General features: G+C 37.5%; 1 protein-coding gene across 1 annotated transcript in view; it reads left to right on the plus strand.

The window, feature by feature from the left end:
- Positions 1 to 13,773, plus strand: part of LOC148084719 (copine-8) — a 45,400-nt gene that overhangs the window by 14,126 nt on the left and 17,501 nt on the right. The window contains exons 5-10 of the mRNA XM_087787881.1: positions 2,076 to 2,115; positions 4,733 to 4,809; positions 7,813 to 7,876; positions 8,220 to 8,323; positions 9,770 to 9,874; positions 13,044 to 13,085. Coding sequence (XP_087644007.1) covers positions 2,076 to 2,115; positions 4,733 to 4,809; positions 7,813 to 7,876; positions 8,220 to 8,323; positions 9,770 to 9,874; positions 13,044 to 13,085 — 432 coding nt within the window. The remainder of the gene's footprint in view (positions 1 to 2,075; positions 2,116 to 4,732; positions 4,810 to 7,812; positions 7,877 to 8,219; positions 8,324 to 9,769; positions 9,875 to 13,043; positions 13,086 to 13,773) is intronic.

Below are 13,773 nucleotides of genomic sequence, written 5' to 3' on the forward strand. Positions count from 1 at the left end.
ACCATATTCACAGCATTTTGGTGTTTCAATCTGCACGTGACACCAATTAAAGAGAAACACATCCTATTTTAGTAGGATATATCTCTTTGCATTAGTTCTATTGTAAACGTGGCAAATAGTGACCACTTTTGGTGGCAGTCAAGGGTAAGATATTCCAGGTCAGTTCTGATCTCATCCAGTTGCAGGTGACTGCAGACCCTGGCAGGTATCCTCAGTTTTTATTCATGCTCACATTTTATTACATAAAGTCTCTAATAACAGACCTGACTTCCATGCTAAACAATGTGATACAAATCACTAGTTTTGAGCAGTTTTTGCCTTGCACTTTCTGGTGCATTATGATTATTCATCATCAGACCTGCACTGTCATGCTTGTCTGTAAATTTAACTAGCTTCGTCACTCCCCTCCAAAAACCATCCTAAAAGCAATTATGGTTCTGATCCAAAAGCATTTTACAACGATAACGCCTCATATCTCGGCCAAAAGGAGACAGACTTTCAACAAGTTTGATGCAGACTCAGACTCCATCACTTTATGAGAAGAGGATGAATATATTTTGGCTTTTTTTGGAACAGCATTAAAATGGCTTGTCTAGAAAATAAGAGACTCCAAACAGACTCAAACTTAATTTATTTAACATGTATCAGTGACACACGAAAGGAGAGGGGAATTAAACTCTTTAATTGATGAAGCTAAACAAAAATATTACCTCAAAAGAAACGGGTGGCAGTTTGTTGTTGACACATGTGAAATGTGGTTCAAAAATATGTTTAGTTAAACAGTATTTGAATCAAAATTTGTTTGTTTTTTTGTAATTTGTAATTAAAAAAATAAATAAAACTAAAATAGTTTGTCACTAATAGCAATCACTGGATATAATGTGAACATTATTTTTCTATCATCTGCAGATGATGTTAATGAATCTTCAGAACAGTTTGAAGGTGCCACGAGTGGTACTTTATTACAAGGTGGACTGATTAAATCCTGGTCTGGCCCGAGTGTCTTCACGCCCTCATGTTACAGCTTTCATTGAATTAGCGGCTGAGTTCTCAAGCTATATTTTATTAGAGGCAGAATAATTATCTAATCATCTACCAGGCTGCGGGCCAATGCTGAGGAGGTTTAAATATGAGAGGTCAGGTTACATCTACCAAATGACCACCGTCTCCTCTTTAAATTATCTTTTCTCTTCTAATGATTTGAGAGTCATTTGTTAAGAAAGGAGACTTCCCTGTCTACATAAACCTCCTTGAGCTGCACTGGGAAAATTCAGGAGTGTTCCCGGTAAACTATACTATACTGACCTGTTACAGTTTTCTCTTCTCGCATTGATTGGTTACGTGGGCAGAAGGACAAAAACTATACAGATTGTTCTGTTTCTGAGTGCCCTTTCTGACTGTAGGTTAAGCAGTGGTTACCATGCCAACTAGTATTCCAGGGAGGAAAAGTATATTATAGAAGATTAATCCTTCTTTTTGTGCTGAGCTTGTTTTCAAATTCTGATGCAAAAGTCCAGGAGGAAAGTCACCGGACCTTCGTGTGATCACTTTTCTTAGAGGTCAATGAAATCTCAATCATCTCTGCGTCATTGCCTGACTTGTTTTTTATCCATATATTAGATAAGAAATTTTGGAAAATGTAATTGTTCATTAATAAGGCGGACTAGATTTAAACGAGCCTTCGTAACCCTGTGAGAGTTTTGACTCTCTCTTTATTTGAGAAGCAGCATTTAAAATACAGCATTAGCAATGATAGCTAGGTTGTGCACTATTGGCTACCATCTTGACCACACTAGCTAGTCTCTTTCTGAAAACACTTTCCATGAGACCCACTGCTTCTCACTGGGAACAAATCATAATCTGGCATTTCCACGACAAAGGGGGACTCTCCTGAAAACAAGCAATCATGTCGTATAAAGCCGCACCTGACACCACAAAGCTTGGCAGGGATGGTTGCTGACAAGCAGCTTGGCCTCCCGACACACATTTCCTCGCCGTAATCCCTGTTGTGTTCCCAGCTGAGCACCTGTCATCCTTCATTGTTATCACTTAAACTCTCTTCCTGCCCTCTGTAGGTACGACGTTGACTCCAAGAGTGCCAACCTGTCGAAGCATGTGAGTAACATGTTGTTATGATTCTTCAGAGCAACAATTGGATGTTGCAAAGGTTGATATCAGCTTCTAAAATAGCAGTGTCCACTTGGATAATTTAATAATTACGCTGTCTCCTCTTTAGTGCTTCTTTTCTCCGCAAATGGTTGTGATTATCGCGAAAGTAATTAGACTCCACTGTGGTAGGTTTCTGCAGAGTGGGTTAAGTGAGTCTAGGATTCAGTTTTTCAATTAATGCGCAGATCTGAGCCAGCTAAATTTCCAAGTGAAAGGTTCTCTTTTGCTCCGATAGTATCTTAAAAGTCCTCTGTAATCTTTGTGAATTCACCCATTCACATCTGCATCAAAAAATGAGTCAAAAGTAATTTCCTCACTAACTTAGTTTAAAGATTCTGAAGTTCAAAGATTCTGAAGCCATGAAGTGTTTATTGCTGAGTGTCGCTGCTGTTCTTGCTGTGGTGTTTGTATGGTGGGGAAGGATGACAAGGTGTTGGGGTGCTCCTGGAGGGATACAAAGCAGGTGCGAGAAAATGCAATGTGTGTGCTTTTCTATAAAACACAATATTATTGTGTATGCAGATATGTCTCATTGTGGAATGTTGTCAATATCAACGGGTTAATTTCACGCCCAAGTGTCCCTGTGTTGACAACAAGTACTTCTTACAATACCACGATGATAATTCTACTGGAACATTTCCTAAATTACATGGTTTATGTACTTTTGATTTACTCCTTGACCACAAGAAGGCAATTAAATTTTCCCTGAATACATCACATAACAGCATTTCTTAATTTCTTTTTGAAACCCTAAGTAGAAATTTAAGAGCATAAAATGAAAAGCTCCTTCCTCTCTTTCCTCTCGGAGGTATTTGCGTCACATTCTGATTTGTTGTTACCATCACTCAGATGCCTCGTTCTCTCCCTCTTCACTCCACCATCCCCCTGTTTCCTCTCCATCCTAAAATCAATAATCTCATAGCAGGAGAGACGCGCCTGTTGATTCTGAGGCTTTCTTGCCAGGTCTCAGGAGGAGGTGAGTGGTGAGCCAATCCATTAGATGCTGTTCAGTCATGAGAGGCTGCAGGCTCACCCGAGGAGCTGGGAGAGCATAGGGAGGGGTGGAGGGTTTTGGTTCTACACATGTCTGTCTTCTAAGGCCTGACAATGTTCAATATATTGTTTCTGCTAGAAAAGCAAAGCAAAGTTTTTTTGTTTTATTTTACAAAATAAACTGCTGATGTTGTTAGTGCTAAATACTTAAACATATTATTCTAAAAAATCCTTTGAATAATGTATTATTTTAAATGCAATACCTTTGGACAATTTTCATAGTAGCTTTAGCAATATTCACTTTAGCTATGTTGGACATGTATATGTAATGCCTCTAAACAATTTCATTTTATACTAGAATTTAAAGCAGATAAGTAAATATTTGCTTATTGCCTGATACTGTATTGACTTTTATTTGAGCTCACAATAATATTAAAAGTGTAAACCAATCTTTTAAAGAATAGTTGTACTTAGTTCGTGCTACCTCTACCTGGAGAGTGTTTTTTTCTGCCAGTTCTTCAATACTGTGCGGGATTTATAATGATGTTGAATAGCGGAATATACTTTAAAACGATGTTTAAGTTGTTTTTCTTTTGTAATATTATACCTTCTGGTTTTGAGTTACCTGCTCCCTCTCCCCAGCCATCTACTGTGGACAATGGTATAGACATATGGGTGTGTAAGCAACTGATTGACCATTCATTCATTTTTTACTGATTTTTCCCTTTTTGGGGTACCAATGGACCGGGGCCTAGTCCAACTACTTGTGAGAGATGCAAACAAACATCCATGTGCCAGACAATTTAGAGCACTCAATCAACGTCTGTATGTTTTTGTTCTATGGGAGGAAAGTTAAACTGTTATAAATCCTCACAAGTTATGGAGTGATGGAAGCAACCTTCTTGCTTTTAGCACTCATTACTCCACCTCGCGTCCTGAAAGTGATAATACTGAAGGATGAATGTTAAAGGGACACATTGATGAGCAGATTGCAAAAACTTATCCTCCACATTTACTTCCCACCCTCCACACAACATAATGACAATACAACGATCGTCACCTTTAATAGAGTTAATCAAGCCATGTTTAGAAAAATGTTGCACCATCAGATAAACATATTGTCAGGATTTGAGTGGCTCAGAAGTGTGTTTGTTGGTAATCAGCAGCACATTTAGCTGTTAAAGTTCTTGACTCATCACTTACTGTATTTTTGCATCTTTATATTTATACCTCTGCATATTCTATGGGGGAGTTTAACCAAGCGGCAGTTGCTAGGAGATCCGGGTTTCAAATGCTGCTTCTTCAACTTTTGGCTGATAACTCAAATTAACCCCATAAAGCACCAAATAAAATACATTGGACTGAATAGAAGAATGTTTTGATAATTGGTAAAATGAACACTGTGGCTGTTAGCTTATGTGCTCTAATACCATTTTGACGCTACACCTGTGAGCATCTGGTGATATTCCAGAAAATTTGACTGAAACCTGAATACATGCTCAACCTTGACTTTCCTATATCATGTCTCGAAGGTTTCAGCTTAAATTCACTCATGTATTTTTTGTTTCAGGATTTCCTTGGTCAGGCTCATTGCACTCTTGGTGAGGTGGTGGGCTCTTCAGGGAGTCGCTTGGAAAAGCCCCTTGGGTAGGTTTAAAATGTGTTATAAATTTCAATGAGTGTCTGAGTGATGATGAAGAATGTTCACTATGCTGTCAGTCACTGTCAGGGATTTACGGCAGAGTGGAATTCCCTGGAGAAATGCTATTTTCACTCTTAGAATGTGGGCGGACATCAGAGGTGTTATCAAGGCTTTAACTAAAGCAATGGTAATGAACAGGGATATCAACTTTCGCTTGTCTTACTCTTGTGTTGCGTCAATTATGGGGATTCCATGTGTATGTTTGATGTATTATGCATGCTGACATAGATCAAGTGCTGACGTAACACACTGACAGGGATGATGAGGATCATGGCCAACATGAAAGTGTCCTGTCATAGTAAATACAGTGTGTTTATGTATTTTCATAGTTACTCCTATATAGTCGTGTGTACTATGAGTAATATAATTGTATTTTTCTTGTAATTTAACTTTTTTATTTAAAAAATAGGATTGTTCAGGAACCTGTATCAAAGTGAAGGTATCAGTTTCAGTACCAGTATTATTTTCAATCAATACCCAGCCCTAGTCCTGAAATGGTCCTGAGACAATAGTTGTGAGTAATGACATAGTCCATGTAAGCCCTTACATAATTGTTATGAGTCCACACAATTATTGTGAGTCTGGACTTGGTAGCTGTGAGTCCTGGCATAGTTTTGAGTATATACCTAGTTGAAGTGGATTCAAACTAGCAACCATTCCTGTTGGGGTAAAACAACCGGTGAAAGTGAGTGAGTGAGTGAGTGAGTGAGCAAGCGAATGAGTGTGTTATACTTTCTTTTGTCATGCAATGGCAGAGCGGTTTTCACCATCGCATTACACCAAACGGAGAAACGTTAAAGCTTTTTGCAGGAGCAAGTTGTGGGATGAAGTAGGACAAACTCAGATGATGCAAGGAAGCAGAAGAGCTTTAAAATTCAAATGTCATCCTTGATTCAGAAGTGTCAACATGCGTCACTTATAAGCCGCAGCTGCGTGTCACAGTGTGTTATTATGGGTGTGTGCGTGCGTGCGTGAATGAGAGTCTGCATGAGTGAGTGCATGCATGTGTGATATTTGACTTACTGTGTCAGACACACACCTGCAGACTGACACTACAGGGGGAATCTTTTACAATTTAAATGAGAGCTAATTATGATTAATTACACTGTTCAATCAAATTTCGCTGTGTGTTAGTGTCTATGAGTGTAGGTTGTATAGATTGAGAAGTGAACATTTCACACTGCTTTCCATGATATCAGTGTATACTGAATGTAAAACAATAAATAAATAAATAAAACTTTTTTTTTCAGTAGATTATTATGAGTTATTAATGAGATTAGTAAATGAGAAGCAGATTATACAGGAAAAAAGGAAAAACATAATGTAAATTAATTTGACATAAAATATTTGAATTTCATTTTTAGTGGAATATTTTATTTTTTGATTAGAGGGAGCTTTTGTAAGCTGCCAGTCCTCAAAATCTTTGACTACAGAGGACCTGCTTATCAAAAAACAGCGTCACACTGCCAGTGTTTGTGCTTGTTTTTCCTCATCTCTCAGGATCAATTTGTCATCTGGACTTTCTATTTGGAATAATGTGTGTGAGAGCACTCTTCATAAGTGCAAAGCACCTGAAACACATCAGCATGCTCATCACTGCCACGTCAAATGCTCCTTTCCACGGTCGCTTGAATATTCAGGGAGGCTTTTATTTCACTCCTCAACCAAAACCTGTTCTGATTTTTCTTCCTAGACAAATGTTGCCTGATTGTTTATATGAAGTATAATTGATATCCACCTTTGAAAAGGGATCTGGTGTGTTTCAGGACATGGCCGAATATCTCAGAGCCAAGAGATGCAGCCTAGACATTAATTACTGTCTCTTGCCAGGCGCTGATGACAAATTTGTCGTGATTGGAGGATTCACACACACAAATACACAAACATGAAACACACTTAAGATGTTCTGCAGGCCTCACTGGTTCTGAAAATAACAACAATCCTCATTAACTCTTGCATAACAAGTTACATTCAGGCTCACTGGCCCAATTTTGTCTTTACAGGTAAGGAATAATTTTCCAAGTTAAATTCAATTTCCAGGTAATTTTCAACGTTCTAATCTTGTAAGAAATCTAAAAGTTTAGAACTTTATGTCCCTTATTATCCACTTTTAACCTGATGTTTTTGCACCTGGTGTAGCTTTATTCAACCTTTTAAGAATTGTTGTGATTTAAAATGTGCATACAGGAAAAAAGGGTTCATTAATGTAAAGGTATACAGAAGATTATGGCATTCATTGTAGCATGGCTTGGATTTATGTAGTAAAGTAAATGTAATTTTAAATTAACTCTATTTTGACAGGCTTACATTGTATGCTTCCAAGATGTAGCATAATAGGAGTATGCAAAAGCATGTATTTCAAAATAAGAAATGTATAAAAAAAAAATTTTTAGCTTGGAGCACTTATATGATATGTGCACATTAAATAAACCAGTTGCTTGACTGTCAGACTCAGCTGCCACAATAACAAACCCACAGTGGAAGCATTCAGAGTAAAAGAATCCTGCTCCGCTTCTAGCCCCCAGGGCGCAGTCTCATCAGCGTCGTCATGGTGACATGGGTTCCGGGGTCTGGGCACATGCGGTGTGTGTCTGATCCTGTGCCGTAGCGTTTGCTCCAGTGGGATGACATAAAGGTAGAAAGGAAAGCAATGAGAGGTCCAAGTGACTCATTAGCAAACAGGAATATGTTGGTTTGTCTCATTAAAAGTTCTTCTGTATAAGCTAATATGTGGGATGTTTAGATGGTAGTAGAATGAGGTTTTTCCCTTTAAATCATTACAAACAAACACAATTAGACCAATATGTGTTAGTGTCTGTGCAGCAGAGTAAAGGGTCAACAGTATGTCTCTTTGTTGATTGAATAAATGTTTTCATCTCAGGTTAGATTTCTTTGATTGTAAAAAAAAAAAGTTGAAATGTGAACCCTTCATGTTCTTTTCTCCTCAGTGGTATTCCAGGGAAGAAGTGTGGGACCATAATTCTGATGGCAGAAGAACTGAACAACTGCAGGGTGAGTCAGTTCTTCACCTTCTTTTTCCAGCCATTCATTACTTTTGTTTCTTAAGTAAATTAATGATTGAATAAATATTGCATTTTTGGTGACACATACATTCATAGATCTGAACATTTCTGGTATAATATAATTTTAATATTTCAGATTCCACAGTTTTTATTTATTATTATATTTATATATTATTAATAGTTGCCAATCTTTGAATTTTGTATACTAAAAAATATACATTATTTATTATGTTTTCTGTAGTTTTCGCATTCAATGTGATTTTATGTTAATTAAATTATACTGTAAAACAATGAAGGGAAGACACAATGTTGTGTGGCATTTTTCTTGACAGGAATCAGTGATGTTGCAGTTCTGTGGAAACAAACTGGACAAAAAAGATTTCTTTGGCAAGTCGGACCCTTTCCTGGTCTTCTACAGGAGTAACGAGGACGGATCGTGAGTCCCCTTCTTCCCTCTTTGTTCTTCTACAGCTAGAGGAAATTGGTTTCATCGATTCTTCTTAGATTAGAAGACTGTTTAAGTGTGTAAGAATCCCATGTGTGTGTTCTTGTCCACTCAATGTATGTCTGTGAGTTTAATCTGGACTCAGCTGGGTTTTTTGTCTCCTGCAGTGTGAGACAAGTCAGATAACAGCTTCCAAATCCACCTGTAGGTCAATAGTTAATAAAATTGGTGAGTGTGTAAGTGTGCTAGCGGGTGTGTTTGTGCGTGTGTAGGTGTGGTTGTGTGTTGATGTGTGTCTTAGTTCACCTGAATAAGCCACGATTACGATCTCTCAAGATTAAAAAAATGTAGTTTATATTCTAGAGAATAAAACAATTCAGGTAAAAAAATTTGTAAGATAATAAAATGTTGCTCTACTAATCTAAGCATTATGGTAATGAATAGATGGGCATAAAACACCAAATAGTGATTTTTAATTAAATAAAAGTGTGATGCATTCAAGTGCAACATGTATAATCAGTTAATCAAACCTGTAGCTTGAATTATACTTGCTTATAGAGTGAATATAAAGTCTTTCGTAAAGTTGTCTTGAGTCGTGTGACCAAAAAACTGCTCCCCAGTCAGTACTGAGAGGATTTTGAACTTACCAGGAAGATGAAATGAGAAACTGACATAACACATTGTTTAGTAAACTCATGCATATGTTGTATTTGGCAAAGGATAAACACAACTTTGCAGTTAAAGTGTTCTGACACTGAAAAGAGCCATAAACAAGGTTTTCAATCTAACATATTAGTGTGCTTTAAACACTTGGGAATCCAAAACAACGTTTAAGAAATAGTGTTAACACCATTAAAGCCATTGTCTGGACTCGAGACAAACTTGGAAGTTGACTAATAACATAAACTATATAAAACATGTGTCAGTAGCTAGTTGTCGATGTGGGATGTCGTGATGTTTTATCTTTGACCACGGAAACCCCCTCCCACACTTCTTCACAACACATTTTTATTGAAACGTATTAAAACATGTCGCCCCTACCAGTAAAGCCAGTGAACCATCTGCTACATTCTCCTACGCATCACTTGATCAAAGACAAACATGTGAAACACAGAAGCTTCAGTTGTGTTGTGCCTTGTGGAATTCTCACACGTATAAAATAAATGTATGAAAATGCTTGAACTGATTTAAATCCCATGGTGTTAAAAGTGTTCTGTTGTGCAATACTAAGAAAACATAAACAGGTTATTATTTTAAACCAGTGTCCACCGCCATTATAACTAAAGGAATAAGCACATTCTGGTCGATTACAAAATGGAACACCATTAATGAGTAAAAGGAATTATATTTACTTTATAGATTTAAGCTTGTGTCAGTCAAGTACAATGCACTTGTATTTTGATTTGATTTTGTCTTAATGTTTATACCTCCTTGCAGCTTTACCATCTGCCACAAGACGGAAGTGATCAAGACCACGTTGAACCCTGTTTGGCAGGCCTTCAAGATCCCTGTGAGAGCTCTTTGCAATGGAGACTACGACAGGTAAGACTGAGTGAACTCTAAAACTACGTGAAACGACGGTAGATCATGACAGCGTGAGCCGTTGTAACATGTGAACAAAGTTTGAATGTGTACGTTACATGTTAAAATGTTATTAAAACACAAGTTTGGGGCTAAAAGATATTGGAAAAGAAGTAGGTGTCCAAGAGAAACACTCCCGGTTAAGCTTAGCTCAGCTTCGCTAATAGACTGCATCTTGTCCAATCAGGTTTTGGATTTGGATGATGTGTTCAGGTGGCCATTATCAAACCGATGCTTCTGACACACCTTAACACACACACACACACACACACACAATCGTCCAGTGTGTCTATCCAGCCTGTGAGAAGAGATAAGAATTTCAACTGGCAAGGGCACACAGGTGTGTGTGTTTTGTGCTCACAGATGTGCAATGCTATCAGACTGAGACTTGCAGGCACAAAAAAATTTGCCGACATGTTAGAAATTGCTTATACAAGGTAATGTTTGTGTAGGGGATCCCCAGATTTATACCTGAAAACAGTTTGCTTGCAGGATTATCCTACATGGACACATTTAACACAAACTGTGACATACAAAACTGAAGCAAAAACATACACCACATTAGGACACATTAGAAACAAAAGAATGTGAAACAAATCTTTACTAGAGTATTTGTTCTATGAACTGCTTTGATCTTGTTTCGATTAAGCAATTTAAAGAGCAACTAATTCAACTAATCCCACTCTCCTGACTCACTCACATGTTTTAAATGTTAGTCGTCCTCTCCAAGATGCAGCAAGTCCCTCATTATGATGATGTTTGGAAGTTATTATTTTATAAAGTTCTCCCCCGTCTGAAATCGTGAATGAGAGGTTCCGAGAGCTGAGTCCATCATGACGTAATGATGCTCCTCCTCCAGCCAGCTGTAATCACCTGCTTTGTTTATACAACAAGTATTTTGGGTGTGAAGATTTACGTGATTAATGACAAACCCAAATGATTAATTGATCAGAGTTGGAGTGGTTATAGTACACAAGATTTAATCTCCACAAATGCGTAATCAGTAGGTGGGGCTTAAGTACATTTTGTAATGTAAAGATTTAGGTTTAGGTTTAGGTTTGTACAAACAGACTTATACTGATGAGTACAATAGAGGTCCAAGATCATTTTAAGACACACTTAAATCAACACATCAGTTGCCCTTTAGGTGCTGCACATTCACAGTGAGAAACTTGTACACAGATTTCAGCAATTGTTGCATGAACTTTATAATATTCCTGGTGCAACAACAACAATAACCAATAATAATGCACAATTGCTGCGAAACACAACTGCTTAAGACAGGCAACTTCCCCAAAGAAACAAAAAACTGTAAATACAACGATGTAACAATGCGAGATTCAACCTGAATCAATAAATTTTATAAAGAAATATTTTGAAGAAAATCCATAACAACCTCAAAATCAAAGATTGAGTTTCTTAAAAACAATATGATGCGCTCCAGAAATTGTGACATGCACTTTTGGAAACTCACATGATGGTATGTGGCTGAATTGTTAAGCTAATAATGTTATGAAAACATTAATATCAGAGAAAGGTACATAAAGAAAGAGAGAGTAAAACATCTTCCCACTGGTGTTTGAAATAGGGATATTACTGTCCAATATGACTTTGAGGTCAGTCTTCTCACTTAGTACCTCGTCATCATCAATCGCATCCGCCGTATAGTCCCATTCTAGTTTTTTACGTGCGCTATTGTCAAAGAGAAATAACCCTTTGAAATGATGCTGGTTGAAAGCAGCTCCTTCATTTTCTCTCCGTGGTTTGAAGGTAGAGGAGGAATATCACTGCACATAAAAGGGAATAAGCCAACAATTAACAATTAACAAGACTGAGGGATAAAGTGGGACTGTCTGGGTCTGTGTTACAATGGTTCTCATCATACCTTTCTGGGCGCAGTTTCAGTGTATCTGCCAATCAAATGAGGTCTGAATCGACGGATCTGTTGTGTGGACTCCTTCAAGGTTCTGTTCTGGGTCATTTATTGTTTTTGCTCTACTTTATTCCCCTGGGTAAAATCATTCAGAGATTTCCTGATGTTTCTTATCACATTTTTGCTGATGACATCCAGCTCTACTGCTCTTTTGATCCAACTGAGCCCCAGAGGCTGAACAGCTTAGTCAATTGTTTGCTAGAAATCACACAATGGCTGAGTGAAAATACTTTGTAGCTAAGTGTTGGCAAAACTGAAATTCTGGTTGTTGTTCCTGATGATAAGATTCCAGGGTTGAGTCAGTACTTGGGTGACTTAGGTCAGTCTGTCAAACTGAGCCTGAGAAACCTGGGTGTTGTATTTGACAAAGATAATGAAGAGAATGTCTCTTGTTCAACACTGCAGAAAACTGACCAGAAACTGTTTCCTTCAACTGAGAAAAATCTCTAAATTTAGGAAAATGATGTCATAAAATGATCTGGAGCTTGTAATCCATGCGTTTGTGTCTTCTCGTCTGGACTATTGTAACAGTTTGTTTTGGTGTCTAAACAATAAGGAGCTGTCTCGCCTGCAGTTGATACAGAACTCTGCAGCGAGAATTCTGACCCTCTCTAGTAGAAGAACTCACATTTCTCCGATCCTTAAAACTCTTCACTGGCATCCAGTTTCTTTCAGGATCAACTTTAAAATTCTGGTTCTTACTTTCAGAGCTATTCATGGTCAAGCTCCTCCTTACATCACTGATCTGATCCAGACCTACACCCCAGCTCGGGCTCTGAGGTCTGTGGATCAGAATCTACTGATGGTTCCTCGCACACGTTGCTCCTAAGCTTTGGAACGATCTTCCTCTCTCTTTGCGCTTGAAACATCTTAAGACATTTTTATTTGTGGAACTCCTGTGTTGTTCTCAGTATTATCTTGACTGTTAAAGTATATATTTTATTGAGTATTGTTTTGATTGTTTAAGCGCTTTGTGACCCTGGTCTGGAAAAGCGCTATATAGATACAAATTACTTACTTACTTACAAGCCAGACAGAACAGAAACAGCAGCCGTACTTAAATACTCATTTCATATCTCTCTGTAGCCCATCAACATTAGAATATATGTTAACATTACTCATATTGTTTAAAAGTAGCGATGTATTACTCAATGTGGCTATTTTTTCTTACCTGCTCTTTGTCTGATTCCTCAACAGGACGATCAAGGTGGAGGTTTACGACTGGGACAGAGACGGAGGGTAACATGAGTCTTTATATAAAATTGTAAAATATACAAATATATATTTTTCACATCCTGCAGAAAACTGAACCTTGACCTATAATTAAAGTTCCTTACTGTAGCTTTAAACTAGAAAAGCTAAAGAAGGTTGTTTAGAATTGTTAGCAAGAACATAATTAAGTAATTGAATCTCCTTTTTTATTTTTCTTCAATAACAGCCACTTATTTTGAAAATTACAGATGAGAAATTAACAATACATTTGGTCCCAAAGCAATACATTTAGTTACAAATTATGGTCTTCAGCAAAAATTGAATTTTCAGTCATGGTAAGTCTGTGAGCAATACACAACTTTTTTTGGTGATTTATTTAGCCCTTTAGAGATCATTTTTGTGTGCTTTTTCTTTTGCTGCCAATAAATTGAGCCCATTAGTGATCCACATATAACATATGTCAGTCCTTCAAAAAGTGACTCTGGTCTTCAACCATCAGGTCTTTTTCAGTCATTTGTTATTAGCAAAAAGCTATGATAATCTCCAGAAGCATCATCACATGCTGAGCAGAACAACAAAAGCAGGATTTGTTCTCGGTGACATTTGTCAAACAGGAAGTTAATTCTGCTCTTCTCTAAGTGTTGGATGGAACACAGTGGCATTTTTCATTTTTCATCAAGTAGGTGTCGATCTTTCTTTCCTAAATGGCCCTATT

Source organism: Callionymus lyra, chromosome 3 (assembly GCF_982586985.1).
Source record: "Callionymus lyra chromosome 3, fCalLyr1.hap1.1, whole genome shotgun sequence".
NCBI classification, from domain to species: domain Eukaryota; kingdom Metazoa; phylum Chordata; class Actinopteri; order Syngnathiformes; family Callionymidae; genus Callionymus; species Callionymus lyra.